The following is a 21,537-nucleotide window of genomic DNA, read 5'->3' as shown; positions in this document are numbered from 1 at the left end:
GGATCAACTTCCCTTTTCTTTTAGTTGAAGTGCGTCCATCATGGTGCTATGCCAAGGTCACCACCCACAAATCATGTGATAGATCATATGTTATGTGCCTTTTTGTTGTAAGCATAGAAGCTTTCCTCGAAATAGCTTGTTTGCTGGAGGAAGGCGTAACAGTGTCTTAGCACCAAGAGCAACTCAAAGTCGAGTTTTCAGGATTTTTCTTTATTTCTCAGCCTCCTGTCTCTTTCTTCTCCCTTCCCCTTCTGTCTTCAGGAAAGTGGGAATGTCCGTGGCATCAGTGTGACATCTGTAGCAGTCCTGCAGTTTCGTTCTGTGAGTTCTGCCCTCATTCGTTCTGCAAGGATCACGAGAAGGGAGCCCTGCTGGCATCGGCGCTGGACGGCCGTCTCTGCTGCTCCACACATGACCCCAAATCTCCTGTGGCACCCGAGTACTGGAACAAGATAAAATGCAAATTGGAACCTCAGAATCCTGTAGAAGAAGCAAAGGAGTGAATTTTTGTTTAAAAACAAACAAAAAAACAAGAAGGGAGGGAAGAAGAAGAGGGGCAAATAGGCGATGAACTTGAAGAGACTGCTATGACACATTCAGTCTGTATCATCGGCGCTGTCTTGTGTGAACTGGGAGTGGGACCACTTACCATTTACCAAGCAGAAGCAGGCAGTGGTGTTTGTTTTTTATTGTTTGGTCTTTTACCCTTGAATGTGCTACAGCAGCTCTTACTGTTGGATAACAAACGTCTCGGCCTTCTAAAGCAAACAGTAGACCTTTTGACAGTGAAAAGAATATTCTGTTTAAAGATGTTCAAGTGTAGAAAACAAAACATAGCAACATATTTATTTATTTAATTTCTAAAGGATGTTGAAGATCTGGCTTGGATCAGTCAGCGTGTCTTTAAAAACAGCGAAGCCAACATAACTCCCACGTCTAGTTTACAAAAAGAGCAAACCCTCCCCGCGCTGTGTAACATTCAGGTATCATGAAGACAAATATGGGTTTCAGACCAGGTGACTGAAATGCCTCCATCCCGTACTTATTTTTAAGGGCAGGTTGTATATCATGTTAACTTGTGAATATTGCTGTAAAGCTTTTCCTGTGAGAAGTAACGTGTATGGCTCTTCGGGAGTGCTTGTAACATGAGTGCTAACATTTTGAGAAGGAAGGAAGTAGCTGCTTGCTGGAGAGCTGTAATTGGTGTTGTTTGCAGACAGGTGGGAATTCAGACGGAGCTGAATTGCACGATGGTCATTTCTTTACTAGGAAAACCTTCCTAGTTAGGAGAGCTCCTGGCCGTGGTCGCACTGCAGCACGCAGAACTGAGGTCAGCACGCTGCCCTGGGAGCACTGCCTCTGTCTTCTCTTGGTGGAGGATTGTTCTGTGTGTGGATTTGTCATCTGCCAAGTTCTGCACTTGTTTTATGGCAATTATGTTATTGTGAATCTTTATTGCTTTCTTCTCAGACTCCCATTGGCTTCAGAGGCAATTCGAGGGCTTAAGGAATCCAACCCATCTTCATGTTCCTTTTGGTTTGAATATTTATGTTTTTAGTGAAAAAGATTTTCTGACTTTATAATGTTCACTGTGAATGGAGCTAAGAAAAGCAAGTTAGTCCCCTCCAGCACTTCTGCCATAACAGAGTGTTTGCTGTGCTGGGTAATGGGATTCACAGCAGCCACTCTCAGCCTGGTGGGGTGTTTGTGTTTTGTATTTCCTTTGTTAATCTGCAGGGGAACAGGCTGCTTCACGGAGGCTGCTGAGGTGGCTTAGGTAGGCTCCTGCTCCAGATTTTCTTCTGCAAACCTATCCTGTCTTGCAATCCTCAAGCAAGGAGCTTAGAGGGATTAGTTTCCCCAGGCTGAAGTTGGTCGTTGGTGAATCTCCTCTCCTAGCCTGCAGCCTTTCCAAGTGCCACAGTCAGCGTGCTTTGGCTGTGTGCTGGTGCTAGCTTTTTGCTAACGGCTCTTGGAGGTAACCCCGAATGAAAGGAATTAATAGTAAGTGTTGCTGGCATCTGGCTAAATCGAGCCTTTGAATTAATTCTCAAGAACCCTGTCTCTGGGAAACTGCTGACATAAACCTGCAGGAACGTGGTGACTTCTCAGCCTGAGAAAACAGGCAAGGAAGGCACGTGTGGGATTTTGGAGCCTGTCTTGCTTCTGGCTGCTGTCCTTCTCACTCTCTAACTTACGCATGGGGGGGAAAAAATGTGTGTGCACTTGTGAAGTTACAGAATACACTACGGTCCCTTGAAGCAGCCGTGGTGCCAAGCAGCTGATCTGAGCAGGCTGAGCCCTCCTGCAGCCTGTGGGTGTTTGGGGGCGCAGCGGTGCCAGTGCTGCTGGGCTCAGCCGATGGCACGGAGGGCTGGTGGGGACATAAAGCACTTCTTGTGGTCCATGCTACGGTGAATGTCTGAAACACTAATCTTGCTTGAAATATTTTTTACAGAAATATTTACGGAAAGAATTTTATTTTTCTGAAGGTTTTGTGTGAGAAATGTCTCTTTTTGAGCTCTTACTGGGGGTGTTTCACCTCTTTAGGGATTCCAAACGCAGCCGTTGCTGCGGTGTCTGTAAGGCCTGATGTGTTTACTTTGTTTTATTTATTAGTCTTGGTAGTGTTGAAATGATTTTCTCCTGGGAAGTCAGAGCATTCCGATGATTGCAAACGTGTTGTAGTGTGAGTGCACCTCACTCTGTGTCCGTGGGGACATACTGAGGTGTGCTGATGCCAGAAGCCTTCACAGCTGTTGGAGATGGTAGTGAGCAGAACACAGCTGGTGAGCATTAATTGCCACGTGAGACCTGCTGCTGTGATGTACTGTTATGCTGGATAGCACAGAAAGGGAAGGTTTGCAAAAGGCTTTAAAGACTTCTGAAATGCTGTGAATTGAGGCCTGCTGCTACTCCTGTGCTGTGCCACTCGATTCCTGCTTAACTTTTTTCTCAAACTTCTTACAGGTGCTCCTTTTTTCCACCAAAAAAAAAAAAAAAAAAGTAATAATGATAGCCAGCAGCTGGGCTTGGACTCAAAAGGGAAAGCAGGAAATTGGTTTGTAAGCCTGTGCAGCTCATGAACAAAAGTCAGAACTGGATGTCGCACTGCTGAAGAGAAGGTGAATCTTTCTGAAATCATAAAGGGTGGTTTGAGAAAGTACCTAATTCAGAGCAGCTTGATGGTTGTGCTGAGTTCGTCCTGTGTGCCAAATGCAGAGCTTTAAAACACGCCTTTTCAACCACATCCTGGTAAATGGAGAAGAACGAGAGTGCAGCTCCTTTGTATGGGGGGGAAAGGATGCGACAGATCTGTGTTGTGATTAGCTGACATCAGCTGCTGGATTCCATCTGTGTGGTCTTGGGAGTGGGGAGCAGTGCTGGGCAGCTTGGCCGTGTGTGCAAAGGCCTGCAGGAAACCCCCAGAGCTGCTGCTGATGCCATTGAGGTGTGCAGCCTTCTGTTCCCTGGCTGGGCCGTGCAGTCATGCTTCTCCCTTACTTCTGTCTTAATTCTTGGAGGCAGCGCTGTGCTTCAGGTGCACAGCTGTGCAGCCCGCGCTCTCTGTAGTGTGCAGCATCTGAGCTGCTCTGCTCAGTGAGCAGGACTTTGGTGTTTCCTGGACCCTGTGCTCTGCAGCATGCACCTTTGTGCAGTGCGGGTGTTCTGCAGATCGCAGCCAGATGGTGCAATGGGCAATTAGTGCAGTTTCCTGCACACGTGGCACAAGCGTTAGTTATTGTAGCTTTCAGATTCAGCAGACTTGTCTTATCTATGGACTGTGAGGATCAAAGGCATTATTTGCAGCTCAGGAAGGACGGCATGATGATGGTTTCGTGGGCAAATTCCCTTCTCTGGTCATCACCACGGTCTGAGTTTCTTACTATGGAGTAATGGGGCTGGAACGTAGGATTTTGGCCTTTCTTCTAAAACCTTGTTATCTTTGTTTCAGGATAGAACGAGAGACACAATTACTAGATGTAATTAACAATGAGCATAGAATCTGTATATATTGAGACTTTACAGAACTATGGGGTGGGTGGGGGAGGAGGGCGGGAGGGGACGTCCAGCGCTGGTACGAAGTGGTCACTTTAACATGAAACCTCTGCCTCATTGAATTCAGGGTTTAATGTACTTGAAGCTCTGCATTCCTTATCCAGCTTTGTTTATTTATACATCCCTTGTTTTGTGTACGGCATTGAAGATGTGTTCACCTCCCTGCTGCCAGCCCTGCTCCCGTGGCACGTGGAGCTCCGCGGTGCCGCCCGGGCAGCGATGGCCGTTTGTGTTTGGTCTCAGCTTTCCCCCGCCTTACCTTCGTGTAGCAAAATGGTTTGCACTTCTGATACACTCCTATCCTTTGGATGTACTCACAGTGTTGTTCTAAGGAGGAAAAAAGAAGCCGTTTCCTATCGTGTCGTGTTGCTGAGCGGCGGATTCGGGTCCTTGTGCTCCCGTGAGGGGCTCTCACTGCTGGAGAGGGGGAAACGGAGCGGAGATCTGAGCTTTGCACGGGAGATGAGTGGGAGTGAATGGGAATCAATCTCCTTTGCACGGGTAATCAACGTGAGAACAGAAGGGCGCGCAGCACGCGTGGCTCCGTGCCGGCTGTGAGCTTTTGGTCCCTTCTCTGGGCGAAGGTGGGAGCCCCGCACTCACTGCTGTGTGTCCGTTTGGTGCCACTTCTCCCTCCTCATCGCAGGGGATGGCAGCGACCGCCTGCGGGGATCCATGGGGCCTCCACGGCGTCCTCAGTGCGTGCGCTTTGTTCCCCTGCACCAAACTCTGTGGGTTCTGTGAGATGTTCTTTGACCGAAATCACTTTGAGTCTTTACCTGCAGCGCATCAGCAGTCACCGAAGTCACTGTAGGGCTGGGAAGCCGACCCGGAGCTCCGGGTGCCGTTCTGGGGTGTTACCATGCAATGGTTGGTGTTGCCAAACGTGGGCTTTGAGAAATGCCATACGGGGGGTTGTGTCGTTCGGCCTGCGTTCTCTTGCATAGTGTGAAGCCTGTAAAGCTCGGTTACCCTGTACATAGGTAGCTTATTGTCAGCCGGTTCTAGCGTACTTAGCCTTGCCTGTAATATTTTAGCTTCTTACTGAATGTGTGTGATGGTAGGACATATAATTTTTGTACATTATATTTACTGAGATGTTGCCTTTTTTATTTTACAAATACTTTGGAATTCAGATGTGTTTTTGCTTCCGTGAGGATTCATTTGGAAAGGTTTTTAAATGACATTCCACCGATTTGAACTTTTGCTTGAGGTTGACTTCAATAAATCGTTCTGAATGTTCCAACGCCGGCCGCCTCCCCCCTTTCTTCCGGGGCCGGGATTCGAACTCGCGGCGCCGCACTCTGTCCCGGGGCGGGGTCACGCGGTGGGCGCCATGCGGCGGGCGGGCGCGGCGGGGCTGGCGGCGGAGGCGGCGGTGCGGGCGGCGTTGGCGGCGGTGTGTGCGTGAGTGCCGGGCTGCGGCGGCTCCGCGCCCCGCCCCGCAGATGCCCGCAGCCGTGCGTTCCCTCCGCAGGGCGATGGAGCTGCTGCCGCCCTTCCAGCGCGTGGTGCAGCCCGAGGAGATGTGGCTCTATCGCAACCCGTACGTGGAGGCGGATCGCGTTCCCACGGCGCCGATGTTCGTAAGTGCCGCGGTCGCTGCGCTCGGTTTGCCTTTGTCTGCCAGCCGTTGCTTTAAGGCAAAGCTACGAGCGCTGAGCGTTGCTGATACCTGCAGTTCTCACTGAAGTCGCTGTGAGCGCAGCGCTGTAGCTGCAAACGCCGTGCTGCTGCAACTTGTGTAGTCATAGAACCATGGAATGGCCTGGGTTGAAAAGGACCACAATGCTCATTGAGTTCCAACCCCCTGCTGTGTGCAGGGTCGCCAACCAGCAGACCAGGCTGCCCAGGGCCACATCCAGCCTGGCCTTGAATGCCTGCAGGGATGGGGCATCCACAGCCTCCTCGGGCAAGCAGCCCTTACCATCCGGGTACCTTTGGGTTTGAACTGAGCTTACAAACACCGCTGACAACTTCTCGCCGTTGTGTTTTGGTTGCTCACGTCTGTTCTGCTAACGCTGCACCATTTTCTCCCTTTTGCTGCAGTTCATTGCATTCCTGTCTCCAGTGCTGCTCATCATCCTGGCCCGGCTGTTCCTGGGTGCTGACCACGAGGACACGCGGGAGGCGTCCCTGGGTGAGCAGCTCCGGGCCCAGCAGGGCAGTCTGGAGGGGTGGGGGAGCCCTGAGGGGTCTCCCGGGTGAGTCCTCACCAGGACACAGATGTTGTGCTGGGTGTTAAAGCTGAGCTGCGTGGCTCCAACTTGTCCATGTGGAGCTTAGTGTTGCACGGGATGCGCTTGATGAGCAGTCAGGTGCAGAATGTTGCAAGCTGAGCACCAGGAGCTCGGGCAGCCTGTAGGGCCCGTGTGGGGCTGACGTGAGCTCTCTGCTCTCTCTCAGCTGCCAGCCTTGCTCTCGTCCTCAACGGGGTCTTCACCAACACCCTGAAGCTCGTGGTGGGCAGGTGAGGAGCTCCGGGCTGTGCGGGGTGGGAGGAGCAGTGCTGGAGCTGAGAGAGGAGGAGAAAGGGCTGGATGCTGGAATTTGGACGTGCTCAGCCTGGAACCAAAGGGTTTTTGTAGTTGTAAAGATGATGTAGTATTAGAGCAGCGTTGTCCTCTAGGCATCGTTTAGATGGGCACGTAGAGGCCTGCAGCAGGGAGGAGCACACGTGTCAGGGTGACTGCATCCCATGGTCAGGGTGGCAAAACGTTACCCTGGGAGGCAGTGCAGTGGTGTGCCCCAGGCTGGCGAGGGGACACAGAGGCTCCAAGCATCCCACAGAACGTGGGACCACCTGCTCTGCTCTGCTCTTCTGACCCAGGCCACGGCCAGACTTCTTCTATCGCTGCTTCCCGGACGGACGGGTGAACGCAGAGCTGACCTGCACGGGTGACCCCGGCGTGGTGGCTGAGGGACGCAAAAGCTTTCCCAGCGGGCACTCCTCCTGTAAGTTCTGGGTGCCCAGGAGCAACGTATAGCGAGCAGGAGCCTGTGGGGAGGGCAGTGTGGCTTTGCTGTCACACAAACCACTCTGTGACCTTCCTTTCAGTCGCCTTTGCTGGCCTGGCCTTCTGTGCCTTCTACCTGGCCGGGAAGCTGCACTGCTTTGCTCCTGGCCGGCGAGGCTCAGCGCTGCAGCTCTGTGCTTTCCTCCTCCCCCTGTTCATCGCCACGCTCATCGCCGTTTCCCGCACCTGTGACTACAAGCACCACTGGCAAGGTGGGTCAGCTGCGGTGCCCGAGGCTGGAGCAGCCTTGCTGCTGTGGGGCTGTGAGGGTGGAGGAAGGTAACATCTCCTGGCCTTGCCTGCAGATGTGCTGGTTGGCTCGGCAATGGGCTTTGTGCTGGCGTACCTCTGCTACAGGCAGTACTACCCTCCTCTGATGGACTCCGTGTGCCACAAACCATTCCTGTCTATCTCTAAACAACTGCCAGCACACCAAGAAAAGCCTGCGGCTTCCAGCTTTCACCTGGACATTTAGTGATGATCTGTGTCCTGCTGGCACCTCTCCTTCTGCACCATGAGTGTCAGGGCAGGGGAAGGCTGGCCATGGCACACAGGATGTGTCTTAGGTGGTAAGCTGCCCTGCTCAGTGGGTGTGTGTGGCTTCATTTCAATGAGTTCTGTAGGTGTCCCTTCCTTTGGACCTGCTGGGAAGTGAGCTGAGCTTCAGCACGTGAGCCTGCAGGACAGCCTGGCTTCAGAAGGTCCTGCACTGAAAACTGGAAAAATGTGATATGTGCCATGGCTGTGGGTGTCCCCGGGTTGGTCCACAACGAAGCACAGTCAGAGGTCTCCCTTCAGTGCAGCTGAGCTGCCCCATCCCTTCCCATGGGATGCGTGTGTCAAAGTGAAGGGCAGGGCCTGTTGTGGTGCTGGGATTAAATGCATCTCATCAGTCAGAGGTGAACTAATTTGGAGCAATGAATGCAAAGCTACAGCCTTTGACCGTGGATTGAGTGGGGGAGACCGAAGATGCAACTCACATGATTGTTATTTGTGTTACTGTGCTGGCTCTTTTCTCTTCCTAATTTGGCAAATAAAGGAGTTTAAATTTAAAATGAGCTGTGGTACCAAAAGCTTCCTTCAGTGGCTGGGTCTGGGACAGTGTAAGCCAATGCACCTTGGTATGTCTGCGTGGGTTCCTAGGCTGGTGCTTATTTGCTATCTTTCTCCTTGCAGCTTGGACACATTTGTAAGGAGAAATCTAAGCACAGCTTTCTGCCAGGACTGCTGTAGGTAGTGGTTTCTCAGGAGTCTCCACCATCCATGGGAGTATTCATTGCCACACACGTGTGTGCAAACTGCAAGGTGAGACCAGCAGAGCGAGAGATGTGTGCTCTGCCTCTCAAGCTCAGGGAACGACAGTAACTGCTGTCATCATTTTGGGCCCCATCAACCCCACGTAACCCTGCAGCCTTAGCACAACTTCCAGACGTTGCTTTTATTTCCCTTCAAATTATGCAAACGTCAATTCTTTGCCCCACTCCTTTCCCTCTCCTCCAAACGCACCACAGTCATCTGCATATTTGTTTTGGCTTTTACTGGAAAAGACATTAAATAACATTTAAAACGTATTTAATTTCTTTTTTTTTAACAAAGTGCATAACTTAAAGAGCTGGTCACGAGTGGCCCATGTTAAGACTGTTCCTTTTCCTACTCCCGTAGGAGGCGTTTAGCAATCGGTAACTCAGGCTCTGAAGGAGCAGCACGTCTGTTTCTGCAGTCAAGTAAATGAACAGCTGCAGTTCCTTTGGGATGGGAGGAGGTTGGAGGCTGCAAACAACACCTTTTGAATAGTGCAAATAATGAAGTACAACAGAGGACAAACAAACGGAGGCTATGGAAACAAGGCTTGTTACCCCATGCAGGGCAAAAGTCAGCAGAAGGGAGGTGGCTCTTTCCAAAGGCTGCAGTGGCCTTACATGCCACTGAAACATTTCCCCTGCCCGCTCCGAGGCTCCAGCTGCAGTCTGGCAGTGGTTTGGGTCCCAGGGAACTGACCACCCAGGGCTCTCTGCTGCCCTTGGAGGAGAGCTAACACAAAACAGCAAGGTGCAGGCAGTGCTGCCCGCCAGACTACTTGAATCTCCTCAGTGGAGTCACTGAGACAGTGCCCGGACCCAACAGATCTGGGCTCTGCCTTCACTGGCAGCATTTGGTGTACCTGCCAACAAAACCACTGGCTGGAGCCTGGTGGGCACAAGATCCCTGCTGCCACTTTGAACTCAGCACTGCTGCGTGCTCCTGCAGAGCAGAGGAGGGCTGTCCCTACAGGGCCCGGTGCCTGGAGCAGCTGCTTTCCCCAAGTTTGGATCTGGAGGTAAAGCTTTCCTGGGGTGCTGTGCACGTGGCCATGAGCGATGCTGTGCTCCTTATCTGCACCTCCCAAAGGCTGCAGCACTCCAGCCCAGCGCTACAGCAGGAGAGCAGTGCCTCATGCTTCTACCATGAGAAGTCAGCATCTCCTTTGCTCAAGGCTGCTATTGCTCTCTCCGTGCTGTGTGTTTAAGGCTTTTCTTTCTCAAGGTCCCAAAGCTAAGAGTATCCTTGCTAAGCCTGCAGCAGGATTCAGGCCCTCCTATCGCATTTCCTAGCCCAGGCAGCTGTCTGCACCAGTACTGCAAAGCCCGTGTGATAACCTACAAGGTGGGCAGACAAGTTCAGGGCTGACAGCACGTGTTGCCACAGGGAGTCACAGTGTGAGTGCTGTGTGTGTGTTAGCAGAGGTGGGGGTTGGTTGGTTGGTTTTTTTCCTACCCAAAATGGAGGAAAACCATCTTTATCTCCAGGCAGCAGCAAATACTGGGGAAACAGCATGCGGGGCACGGCAGCAGAGGAGAGAGGAAGGCAGAGAAGAAGTCTGAACTTTCCTGGTGAGTACTCAATTGAATTGTATCTAAGAAAGCAAAGGGAAAACACTGGCGTAAATCTTCTTGTGTCTGATGCCCTTTTGGGCATGATAAAGAGGAAGGAAGCCCCGTGTGCTGACAGGCCAAAGGAAAGCCCAACCGGTGCTGTAAATAAGGGACGTTATTCCCTCAAACAGACTGTATGTCCTCTGGGTTCACCTAGGAAGTTTGGAGGTGTAGGCTGTAAGGTGACTTACAAGAAGTGGTCGAACAGCAGGGGGTGGTCATTGGCTTCCTGGCAAAGGTTGGTCCAATGTAACACCTATTGTCTGGTAGATCTCCTTCAGAACCAGCAGAACAGTGTCCTCCGACTCCCTGCAGGTGGGGACACAGGCATGAGCAGGCAATGCTTCTCATCGCCTTGGAGTTAACAACGGCAGCGTTCTGCCTGCAGCAGACATGAATCTGAAGCTTGATGACACTCAGGCAGGAGCTTACCAGTAGCAGAGATGTCCTTGCAGTGCAAATAAATACTCATTAAAGCTCTCGATGGGCTTCTCCTGGAGCACGTAGTCGATGCGATTCCCCCCGTTCAGCTTCCCAACGATAATGAGGGAGGGATCCTCCTTGGCTGGCGCTGGGGCCTCCTCTGGCTTTGGATCTGGAGGAGAGAACAGCAGTTTGTCTCAGCAGCAGCACACAGCAAAGCAGCAGCACACAGCAAAGCACTGCCTGCTGCCTCCCCAGCCCCGCGCCCACTGACCTGGCTGCTTCTCTGTGCTCGCCTCCGCCTCTGCCTCCCCCTCACTGCTCACTCCCTCCACAGCTGCCAGTGGGGCGCGGGTGAAGGACTGCCAGGCCACCCGCAGGGACCCCAGCAGGTTGTTCTTCAGATCCACGCTCATCCGTGTCAGCCCTTCTTTCAGCTCTGCAAGGCAAAGGCTGCGCTCAGGCGCGGGGCTGTGGCTGCAGCCGGGGCAAAGGGCGGCCGTGCCCCTTACCCAGGTGCATCCTCTTCCTGCCCTTGTGGTGTGGGAGCAGCATGGGCTCAAACTCCAGGTCTGGGACGATCATGGGCTCAATCCTGTAAGCCACCGGGTCGAACTGTGCAGGGAGAGCAGTGAGTGTGGGCTGAGCGCGGGCTGAGCATAGCGCCTCAGCAGGAGGGCTCCGGCTCTTATACCTACGGGGTGGAAGATGTTGAAGAAGCCCTTGCAGGTGGGCAGGCTGTAATCCGGGTTGATCCGCTTCACTCCTCGCACCGTGAGGAACATCCCGATGGGAGACCCAAAAGCAAAGAAGATGGCGGGCTTGTAGAGCAGCTGAGGGTAGTTGGCTGAGACCTACAGAGAGAAGGAGGAGTGGGTTTGGTTCATGAGATGCATTCTGTGCTGCTGTGGTCCCACTGCTCCCAGCTCAGCCATTACCTGCCCCAGGCTGACGTCCGGGTATGGGCCATCCCTGCTGGCAGTGGTGCTGTGCTGCCCAGCAGCGCTCTGTTCTTTGGTGTCCTGCAGAACACAGAGGAGCCCCGGTGAGGGCAGGTTCTGCAGAGCTGGGCACTGAGCTGCATGGGGACCCAGAACGAGACTGAGCCGAGTGGTGTGGCTGGCAGGAAGGAGTCTGAGCCGTGCAGAAGCCATACCTGCACCTCCCTCCTGGAGCTGATGTAATGGAGGAGCTTCATTCGTGGTCCTAAGGGAATTCCCATCTCTTCAAGGTTTCTCTCTGCGCACAAGAACTAGGAAGTAAGCAAAGCAGACATTAGCATGCACCGCTCTGCTCCTGTGCAGTCAGACCTTTGTTCTTTGTCCTTCTGTTCCTGCTGTGCTAAGAGACATTTTGTTGTGCAGGTGATTCACGCACCCAGGGAGGGAGGACTGGGAAGAAGAACTAAGAAACGTAAGGACAGCAAAACAGCAGAGCTGCTCACCAGCGCTTCCCCATCTATTTTCTCCTTCTCGAAAACAGGACAGTACTCTGACAGATCCAACTTCTTCAGGATTTCTTTTACTTCCTCAGCACCTCTGCTGCTTGAAGTCACCTCAGTCCCCTGCAAACAGAGCCCCCAGGGATCCTGCTTTTTGCTCATTCATTTCTCTTGGTGCATTTCAGAATTTCTCCTCCTTCCCCAGTGCAGCTCAGCTGCCATGCAGGTGCATGGGAACAGCCGTGCTCAGCTGCAGAGCTCGTACCTCCCTGCTGTGCTCGTCCTCGGGAGCAGCCTTCTGGTTTGTCAGGAGATCAAACAGAATGAGGGACCCTAGAAACCAGGGCAGAGCATCAGTGACTCGTTAAGGAAAAAAAAAACCTGAGTGCTTCCCTTCTGGGCTGGAAGGACCAGGACTGTCCCTGCTCAACACAATGGGGACATCCATGGGACCTTACCCAAGCTGTGACCCGCAATGGAAACCCCTCCTTTAAAGTCCGGGTTCCTCTGCAGGAAGAGCAGGTAGAGGCGGTTCATTTCCGAGGCCACCGTGTCCAGGATGGTCTGGCAATAGGTGGAGCTGTTGTAGAAGAAAGCATCCAGGATGGTGTCGTTGATGAAGTGACGCAGGCGGCTGATGCTGGGCAAAGTGATTCTCTCCAGGTCCCTGCGGGGGCGAAAAAGAGGAGAGGAAACTGCAGTCCGAGGTGCTCCATGAGCCCAACCACATCTCTAAGGCAAAGCTTAAGTGGAGAGGAGGACGGCTGCCACCCTGATGTTCTAACCCAGATTCTTCACTGGAGAGCAAAGCAGAGTGCCCAGGAGCCCCCATGTAGGAGTGTGAGAGCCCCTTCTCTCCCAGCAGCAGCAAAGGGAAGGCAGCAGCCTCCCAGGGCTGCGGGCACTTACACGTCCACGCCGGTGGAGTGCAGGGAGCTGTGCCAATTGACGGGCAGGAATTCCACCCGGCCGATCTGCTGCTGCTCCTGTGCCTTCCTGAAGTGTGCTTGCAGCATGCTCAGGGAAACGCTCCTGAAGTCGTTGACTGGAAAAAGGCATGAACTCTTAGCAAAGCAGCAGGGCTGCAGGGCAAGGCTTCTGCATCAACAACGCTTAATAAGATAAAAGAAAAGATCATTACCGGGGGAAATCCCAGCAGGGTCTTTAATCTGCTGCTGCCACCCTAAGACCTTGAATCTTTAACTACAAGCTCAAGGGAAGCTCCATGTCCTTACATGTGTGTTTACTGGACTTTGCTGCCCCGTCTGTGACAAGCCTCCTGCCCCACGTGCAGCGCTTTAACACAGCACACGGGGCAAGAAAAGCCCTCTTAGGAGTTCAAATGGAAAAACAAATGCTGTGAAGATGCCTGTTTTAGAAGGGGAACCCTATGGGAGAGGATCGCTCCGCTCTGAGAAGGGAGAGTTTGATTTCCATGATTGTAATTGGGCAGCCCTGAAAACAGTAGTGCCAGATGAGCGTATGGAAGAACGGACTGCATCAAAGCAGACGTATTCAGCTCCTGGGCCATAGCTCAGCAGGTTCAGACAGCTGGAAAATCCATATCCAGTTTGGGAAGCCCCGTGGTGAGCAGCAGCAGAATGCAGTGATGAAAAGCGGTTGCCCAAACCTTTCCAGACAGTGGGATTTCATGGGTTAGTGAGCATTTATTCACGCTCCCCACTGCAGTCAGCAAATCCGACCACGCAGCCTGCCCAGATGAGCGCCAGGGTGGTTTGAATGCGCTCTGACAGCGTTTCTCATTGTCCACGCTGAGCATTTACCCTCTGCTCAAAGCAGCCTATGGATGGGAGGAGCAGCCCTGCCTGTCCCACCTACCGCACTGCACGATGCTCCTGAAGCGGATGTCGCACGCCGGGCCGATCCCATGCACCACAAAAACCAGGTGGTCGATCTGCAGAGGTTCTCCTGGGGACAGAAAGAGGTCGGAGCTCAGACCCAGGGGGTCCCTGAAAAGAAAGGGACTGACCCAGCGACCCCACCTGCAGCTCTGGCAGGCACCAGGTGGGGCAACGTTCTGTTCTTTGCTTCCCACACACTTCAGTTTGCATAAGTGCTTTCCCAAGTGGAAAATGAAGGGGTTAGACAGGAAGACGTGCCTGTCCTCACCGCTGGGACAGCTCACGCAATGCTGGGCCAGGGCTGGGGGAGGGCAGCAGCAGGCAGACGCCAGCACGGAGCTGAGAGCTGTGCTCCCTTCGTGCTATGGGCGGCTGCAGGGGAGGCAGAGGCACTACTCACCGTTGGGGATCTCAGCTGCAATGTTCTCTACTCCCCTCTTCACGGTCCGAGGTCGCCCTTGTTCTGTAGGAGTTGAGCCCCAGTCGTCGGAGGTGGCAGCGGGGTGGTAGTGCACCATCAGCTGCGGGCAAGGAGGGCTGATCACTGTGCTGCACTGTGTGCTGGAGCTGAGAACGTCCCCGCGCTCCCAGGAGGGCCAGAGGGAGGCATTCATGGCCAAAGGATGGCCCTGCCCGGCCACCGGGCTCTGCTCACCTTGGGGTTGTGTAAGATGATGACTTCCCTGCTTGGGGACTCCAACTTCTTCTTCCACTCATCCAGGGTCACAGCAATCATGTACGCTTCCTGAGGAAAAGGACGTCCTCTCTGAGTCAGCTGAGGGTACCCCATGAATATTCAACTGCTTCAGACATTTCCCACCCATTTTAAGCGTCACTCTGTGAAAGAGGCACAGAAATCCTCCAGGCCGAACTGGTGAGGCTGCAGGATTATCTCCGTATCGCCTGCTAAAGTTCCCCAAAAGCCCCTGTTGGAATAGCAGCAGAAGGCTTCCCTACCAGTCGGGTATTTTCATACATTAGAATGCAGATGACTGTAAATACGTACACACAGCTCAGCAAAGAAAGCCCCCAGCCTTTACAGCAGGGACCAGCAGGCGTCCCGTGGCTCCCTGCAGCAGTAAGAACTACTTCTTGCATTCGCAAAGCTGTGAGCAGAGTGAGGGTGAGGCTGTCCTGTATGACAGCAAGAACCGAACCGCAGCGGTACCAGGCAGGGTCAGGGGGAAACACAGAACAGAACAGAGACAGCAGGGAGAGGCTGCAGGATGGGCCAGAGCTGCACGGCTGGCGGAGAACAAACAGGCATTGAGCAGAACGCTCTGGATGGGGCGGAAGGGGAGGCAGGGCAGTATTTAGTTATGTTAATCAGCCGTGAAAACGCCGTGCCAAAGCGTGCCAAAGCCTCTTGTGAGTTCATGTCCTCAGGTGCAACAGCAGCGCCGGCGGCCCCATATGGAGTTTGGGACGTCAGGGAAGCAACGAGAAGCAGGGGGGGGGCTGTTGGTGAGCTGTGCGCTCCCAGGGTGTGCTCACCTCCAGCTCCTCGCTGAAGCTCTCCGAGTAGGGGACGTATTTGTTGTCCTTGTCCCCTTTGTAGAACCAGGTGCAGCGGCGCACCTCGGACACCTCCTCCTCCCAGAACACCGCCACGCGCTGCCTCTGCTTCAGGTGCACGTCGTACCTCCCGCCCGACGTCGGGACAACCACGTCTCCTTTGTCCTTCCCTGGGGAACCAAAGACCAGAATGAGTCCTTTGAGGGCAAGAAAGGTGAGCCGCCGGGATACCGTGCGCCGACCCAGAGAGAGGAGACTGCAGCACCTCTGCAGGTGCACAGCATGAGAGAGCAGCAGCAGCAACCAGCAGAGCTGTCCGTGCGCACAGAGGACTGCGCTGGAGAGCAGCCCGGGGGAGATGCCCGAAGCCAAACATCCCCAGGGGCAGCAGGTGAGAGGAAAGCACTGAGCTGTAAGCAGCCGCCTCCCTCCTGGCTTTGGGCACAGCCTTTCAGGGGCTCTCCCTGCCTGTGCTGAGGTGGCAACGTGTGAAATGGTGGGCCTGGGACCCAGCAGGGGTGCAGATCTCCGGAACTGAGAGCTGCTCGGATCCCAGCGCAGCCTCCACTGCCTGCCCTCCCTGTGCTGTCACAGTGAAGCAGCAGTTTCCCTCGGGACAGATCTCCCTGCTGCCATTTCTGCCCTCCTGCTCACACTCTCGTTTCCCCTACGAAGATGCTTTGCAACGCAATGATGTATAATTTACAGCACGTGCCAAATTAACGAGGCCGGACCTTACGCTGCCTCCTCCACCCTCGCTGTCCGTGCCCTTACAGCTCCAGCAGTGGGTACAGTGCCACCGAGCGCAGGTCTCTATTACAGATTCCAAAGGGGGAATGATGCAACCCAAGCAGGAGCTGTGGGCTTTCCCTTTGCTGCTTGCAGCGTGCATCACCGCCCTGCTCTCCCCCCCCGGGCACACACCTGATGCTTCCCATTGACCTCACCGGGCCGGTTCCCCATCACACACGCAGGGCATGAGGTGTTTACAGCAGAAGGCCACTGAAGCACAGCCCTGACGTGGGCTGAAGGCAGTGGGTGCAGCACCATCCCCGCGTCCGGTCGCATCGGCTGCACGCAGGACGCGATGGAGGCAGCGGGGGGGGGTGCGGACGGATCCCCTACCTGCACCGTGAGCCTCCTCCAGCCGCTCCGAGTCCTGAGTGCTGAACGGCAGCCACCGCTCCCGCCCGCCGGTCACCTTGCAGTAAAACCAATGCGGAGCGACCGCTTCGTACCCATTCCCCGCGTCCCACTCCGCAGCGTCGGGGGCGGCCCGGGAGGGCAGCGCCGGGGGCCGCTCCTGGGCAGACATGATGCTCCTGGACAAAGGGGAAGGACGGACGGATGGAGGGACGGACGGACGGACGCACCCGCGGATCGCCGCACCCACCCGCAACGCGCGGCGGGGCACAGCGCGCAGCCCACCGCCCGCACCCGGAGGCCGCGCTCCGCTCCCCGCCGCGCCCGCGCGTCCCTCCGCGCCCCCGGACGGACACCTCGAGGCCGTCGGCGGCCGCTCACGTACGTAGGGCGCGTCCGCCGCTCCCGCACCGCGCGGCTCCCCGTCCCGAGCGGCGGCACAGCGCGGCGGCACAGCGCGGCTCCCCGGCCCCGTTCCCAGCCCGGCTCCGCGCTGCGCTCCCCGCCCGCTCGGGGCGGCGCTTCCCCTCCCCGCCCCCGGCGCTGCCTCCGCTGTGCGCTGCGCTGCGCTGCGCGTGCTCGGGGTGCCGGGCGGGGATCGGAGCGCTCCGCCCCCAACGCTCGGCCGTTCCGCGGCCGTTTCAACCCGCGGGGGCCGCGCCCGGTCGGTATCGCGGCGCTAATTAAAGGCCGGCGTCGAATAATTACAGCCCTGCGCCGGCCCTGAGCCGGATGTGCGGCCGCGGTTCGGGGCTGTGGGCCCCGCTGGGCTCTCCCGTGCCCGGAGACACCGCCGCGCCCGTCGTGCTTCTGGGCAGCTTTTCATCACTCCCCCCCCCCCCCCCCCCTCCAACCTTCCCGTGTTGGGGGCTCTGTGCCGGCAGAGGAACCGTTGCAAAGGCATGCGTTACCTGGAGGGGTTCGGCACCAAAACGCCCCCAACCCCTCCCCCCCCCCCACCCCCCCCCCTTCCTTTCCCCGTGCGGTGCACACGCGCACAGCTTTTCTTACAACCATGAGGGCAGATATGGGATACCGCTCCTACCACACGGCTGCAGAAGGAAACCTTTGCCCTGGCCCACGGAGCGCTGCCGACGCGGCAGTTTGTGAGCAGCTCTTCTGCTCTGCCTGCATTGCGGTGGCACCGCTCGAAGGTAACCGGGGCTGCTCCGCGTGTCTGCCCGCACGGGTAGAACCGACCGAACCCATCGTGCGGCAGCTGACAGCGCAGGGGAGCGAGCGTTGGAGCGAACGGGATGCGGGAGTCAGCGTGGGTTCGCTCCCGATGCGATCCCTGCTGCTGAAAGCGAAACGTCTGTAAGAAAATGGTTGCGTTCAGCCCCTCAGATTCTTAAGGGACCAAATCTGCTTTCTGCCTTCACAGCCCCAGCAGAAGGGACTGCCCATGGAAGCAGCAGCAGCGTCAGCCCCGTGTGGCATTCGGACCTGCCCGGGTGGTGCTCACACGACAGACCACAGGGGATGCTGCAGGGCCGACTGCAGCCATCTCACATCTGCTCCCCTTGGCTGCAGTGGCACTCACATGCACCAGCTTTTGCAAGAGCAAATCCCAGACCTCGTTGAGATCCTGCCCAAAAGGAATGCGAGGCTTTGTGCCAACAGCTGTGCCAGTGCAATAGAAAACAGAGGAAGAAATGGACTTTGGTAACTCCTTGGTAATCCCAGTTCCTTCCCACTCCCAGGGATTCCTCGGTGTGCTGAGTGCTGCATGTGACCTCAGACACATCCAAAGAGCTGCAAAGGTCAACCCATGCACACACTCCACCGCTGCCCTGCAGGCTGCCCTGAGGGTGGCAGCCAGCAGTAAATCCCTTCCAAAACACAGCCAGCAGTCCTGGAGTGGGACTGCAGCACTCAGAGTGTGCACTGCCCCCCAGCAGCACCCAACGAGAGCTCCATGTGCCACACTACCCCTAAGCCCCACCTGCTGCTACAGCCCGGCCGGGCTCTGCCTGCAGGCGGCTGTAAGCTGAGCAATCTGTACACAACTTCCCCTTAAAAACAAAACAAAACAAAAAGAGACTTTGAGAGACTTAATTACAAAATAACATTTAAAAGTCATTGGGGTTTATTATCTCATTACGCACAGCAATGATTCGCTTCACGTGTTGTAACCAGAAGGTTAACAGTAGGCATTACAATTAAAAAGTGGATTTGACCCACGCGACCTGAAAAGCATTTCTGCACCTCCCACCGTCCGGGGCTGCGCTGCTGCACGGCTCTGTCTGCACCTCTCTTTTCCAGGTGAGGAATTCACAGTTCCAGGCTGTGTTCCCACATCCACGTGGCATCACGGAACAGCTTCACAACAGAGGAAGCAGCACGCTGCTGTCTGCAGCACATCAGAGCTACAAGGAGTGCACAGGGAGCAAAGAGAACCCCGGGATGACACACGCCAGCTGTTGTGGCACGGGATCTGAAGCTGAAAGCACACGCAGTGATGGGCAACCAAGGGCCTTCATTTATGGCTGCACGGTGACGAATGTGACAAGTGCTGCAGCTGTGGCTCCACGAGGTACCATGGATTGGGCCTGCTTTGGGGAACTTTGTGCGGTGATCTTCTTCTTGCTCAGTGAAGGATGCAGACCCAAAGAGGGCTCCGCAGCGCTGAGCACCTCAGGGGGTGCTGCTTCTTCACATCCCAGAACAAACAACTCGGTTTGCTGCTTTCTTCTTCTCTTAACCGGTCCGCTGCTGAGCTGTTGGTTGGGGCTGGGCTTTCCTGTGGGTTTGGTTGTTTTTCTTTTAACTCAGGACTTATTGCTTTTACATTGTTGATAGTGCTTAGCAGAAAGAGCTGAGATGTGGAAAAACTCTTTGGAACCTCCACAACAGGCTGCGCTGTGGCTGATTTGCTTTCACAATCCCTTCCTTTCCAGTTTCTCCAGTATGGCCTGAATTCTGTGGACAGCTTCCTTCCTGGCCTGCCGGACGCCGTCCTGCCCACCAGTCTCAATGGAATCCAGTTCTAACAGCAGCTTGGTCAGCATCTCCTCCAACAGCCGGTAGGATTTATCTGTCTTTTTCCCTACAAATTCATCCACCTCTTGTTCGAGCTGTTCAGCCTGCTCTGTGACGTGTAGGATTCTCTGAATCTCTGGTTGGATGGCTGCAGAATTCATTGAAGTGTGGTTGCCAGCTTTGCAGCCTGCCTCCTGGTTCCCAGCCAACAGCCTCCGAGTTGCACTGTTGTACATTTGGGGCTGTGCACTGTACTGCACCTTGGGGTTGGAGGGAGATGACTTGGCACTGAGCAGGGCGGGTGGTTTGTGGTCATTCACTGTCCCGGAGTGCTGGTGATTGCCATCAGAATAGTAGCAGTGTTGGTTTGCACTTTGCTCGGGTTTGTCATAAGCAGATTCCTACAATCAGAGGGAAAAGGAAATCTACATTACAGAGGCGTTAGATGAGACCTGCCCCACTTCAAGGCCCGCCCCTCACGGTCTGCTACCTCCAGTGCTTTCTGGAATTACAGTTTTGATATATAAGTAGGAGATTCTGCTGGCAGTACTTAGGACTGCTGCTTTGTTTCCACCTCCTGGGAGCCAACTCTGCTTGTAGGAAGGAGCATTGCAGAGCTGCATGCGTGTTTTGGGGAACTGCAGCCAGAACCTTTGTGTCAGAGCCATTGGAGCATCACCGTACCTTTGAGTCCCATGCAGGAGGATGAGATGCAGCCCCACTGCCAGTCCAGGGTGGGTGCGATTCGGAGAGGAATGGGTTCCCGTGTGCTGGAGCTGCAGGCCATGCATACTGCGGTTGCACCCCATAGGCAGGGGGGGCCCACGCCTCCTCCTGGGCCCTGGGCTGTGGGTTGGCCCCGGGGCTGTGGTCTCCATATGGATACTGTGGAACGGGCATCCCTGGGGTCTGCGGGGAGAGGGGGACAGCTGTAACTCCGGCATCACTCCCAGCACCGCTGCTCCGTGCCAGACAGCTCTGGGAAGAGCCCCAGCACTGGGACTGCTGCCTGCTTTCTGCTCTACAGCCCACGACCTCGGAGCCCCTGCAGGAAGGGGCAATTCCAAGCTTTAACAAGAGCATGCAGGGCGAGCCAGTCGAGACACAGAAGCCGTTTGGGCCCGACAGAGGGTGCACTGCGGGCTCTCCCTCTGCGGGGCAGCACAGGAGCCCTCGCAGTGCTGTGCACAGCCCAAACGCTGCACAGCGGTGCCTCACCTGCGGCGGGGAGTACCCAGCAGTCTGCTGCCTGCGCAGCGAGCAGCCCTCTGCCGGGCAGTCCTGTGTGCCACAGCCCCAGGGAGGGGCAGGAGGGGGGGGTCGGTACGGGGCCGTGCTGTCGGTGCTGTAGGATGGCCCCGAGCAGCCGTAGGTCCGTGTCTGCGGCAGCGCGGCGTAATGAGGAGCGGCTGGAGGGTACGGAGCACTGTAAGATCCGTTGGTGTAGGGAGAATCCATGCCCTGCGGGGGAGAAAAGGGAGAAACAGAGGGAAAACGTGCTGAAATGCACATTCGGAGGTTTAGTTGGGTTATTTCGGCCCCTGACTGAGACCGACGGGGGGAAGAACAGCGCAGGGAAGTTCATTTCCTCTTCCAACCCGCGAGCAATGCAAGGAGAGGCGGTTTCCCGTTCCCGAGCGCTGAGCTGCAGCCACGGCAGGAAATGGGGGCTTTAAAACGTCCGTACGGAGAGGGATTGCACCGCCCGCTGCGGGGCTTATGGCACCGCTGCCCCAATGGCCCGGGAGCGCGGCTCGGTCCGGGCAGAGCGCAGCCTTAAGGGACGGACGGACGGACGGGCGGTGGAGGCGGACCCGCGGCCCCCCGCCCCGCATACCGACCTGCTGCCCCCGCGCGTCCGCTCCGCCGGCGAAGGGCCCGAGGCCGAACGCTCGGGGCTGCGCGGGGTTCCAATACCCGGCGGCGAAGCCGGGGCCCGGCGGCTCCTGCGGGGAAAGCGCCGTTACGCGGTGTGCTCGACCCCCGAGCGGCGGCAAGGGGATAACGGGCCGCGCTCGGCTCTCCCCGCCCTTACCTGCCAGGGCGCCGTACGGCCGCGGGGCTCCATGGCCGCCACCCGGCACGGCCCGGCCCGCCCCGCGGCGCGACGAATGGATGGAAGGCCCCTCGGCGCGACCAATAGGAGGCGAGGACCCCCGCGGCGCAGCCAATGGGCGGCCGCC

At 55.9% G+C, this 21,537-nt stretch overlaps 4 protein-coding genes and 1 long non-coding RNA gene across 15 annotated transcripts in view; 3 read left to right on the top strand and 2 right to left on the bottom strand.

Annotated features, from left to right (window-relative positions):
• Positions 1–5,306, top strand: part of WHSC1L1 (Wolf-Hirschhorn syndrome candidate 1-like 1) — a 36,067-nt gene extending 30,761 nt beyond the window's left edge. For all 5 annotated transcript variants that reach the window (XM_046903403.1, XM_046903407.1, XM_046903406.1 and 2 more), the window contains one exon: positions 262–5,306. In XM_046903403.1, the coding sequence (XP_046759359.1) occupies positions 262–503 (242 nt within the window). In that variant the 3' untranslated portion in view covers positions 504–5,306. The remainder of the gene's footprint in view (positions 1–261) is intronic.
• PLPP5 (phospholipid phosphatase 5) lies at positions 534–8,134 on the top strand. The gene is made up of 7 exons (XM_001234074.7): positions 534–5,466; positions 5,537–5,645; positions 6,109–6,199; positions 6,466–6,529; positions 6,890–7,014; positions 7,118–7,288; positions 7,382–8,134. The coding sequence occupies exons 1-7, from the start codon at positions 5,297–5,299 to the stop codon at positions 7,549–7,551; spliced, it is 900 nt and encodes a 299-aa protein (XP_001234075.6). The 5' UTR covers positions 534–5,296; the 3' UTR covers positions 7,552–8,134.
• A 458-nt stretch (positions 8,135–8,592) lies between these two features.
• Positions 8,593–17,763, bottom strand: DDHD2 (DDHD domain containing 2). 7 transcript variants are annotated; one of them, XM_040651530.2, is made up of 18 exons: positions 17,418–17,763; positions 16,355–16,551; positions 15,209–15,399; positions 14,370–14,459; positions 14,115–14,235; positions 13,692–13,781; positions 12,762–12,897; positions 12,311–12,519; positions 12,118–12,185; positions 11,856–11,975; positions 11,568–11,663; positions 11,350–11,433; positions 11,110–11,265; positions 10,924–11,026; positions 10,686–10,850; positions 10,421–10,583; positions 10,180–10,297; positions 8,593–9,969 (listed from the first exon to the last, which is right to left on the bottom strand). In XM_040651530.2, the coding sequence occupies exons 1-17, from the start codon at positions 17,579–17,581 to the stop codon at positions 10,207–10,209; spliced, it is 2,244 nt and encodes a 747-aa protein (XP_040507464.1). In that variant the 5' UTR covers positions 17,582–17,763; the 3' UTR covers positions 8,593–9,969; positions 10,180–10,206. The 7 variants fall into 7 exon arrangements, 6 of the variants coding, with proteins under 6 accessions (XP_040507464.1, XP_015152905.1, XP_046759365.1 ...); XM_015297419.4 differs by lacking the exon at positions 17,418–17,763 and adding an exon at positions 16,729–16,876; XM_046903409.1 differs by lacking the exon at positions 17,418–17,763 and adding an exon at positions 16,758–16,876.
• LOC121107412 lies at positions 10,938–18,551 on the top strand. Its single transcript, XR_005841545.2, has 3 exons — positions 10,938–10,981; positions 11,440–16,753; positions 17,757–18,551. It is a non-coding gene; the product is annotated as an uncharacterized LOC121107412 (long non-coding RNA).
• On the bottom strand, positions 18,431–21,438 carry BAG4 (BCL2 associated athanogene 4). The gene is made up of 5 exons (XM_015297421.4): positions 21,390–21,438; positions 21,196–21,300; positions 20,573–20,815; positions 20,039–20,263; positions 18,431–19,755 (listed from the first exon to the last, which is right to left on the bottom strand). Exons 1-5 carry the CDS (start codon positions 21,420–21,422, stop codon positions 19,252–19,254), a joined length of 1,110 nt encoding a protein of 369 aa, XP_015152907.2. The 5' UTR covers positions 21,423–21,438; the 3' UTR covers positions 18,431–19,251.
• Between the last annotated feature and the right edge of the window lie 99 nt (positions 21,439–21,537).

The sequence above is a fragment of the Gallus gallus genome, chromosome 22, assembly GCF_016699485.2.
Source record: "Gallus gallus isolate bGalGal1 chromosome 22, bGalGal1.mat.broiler.GRCg7b, whole genome shotgun sequence".
Taxonomy (NCBI): Eukaryota; Metazoa; Chordata; class Aves; order Galliformes; family Phasianidae; genus Gallus; species Gallus gallus.
This window is presented reverse-complemented; position numbering and strand designations above follow the sequence as displayed.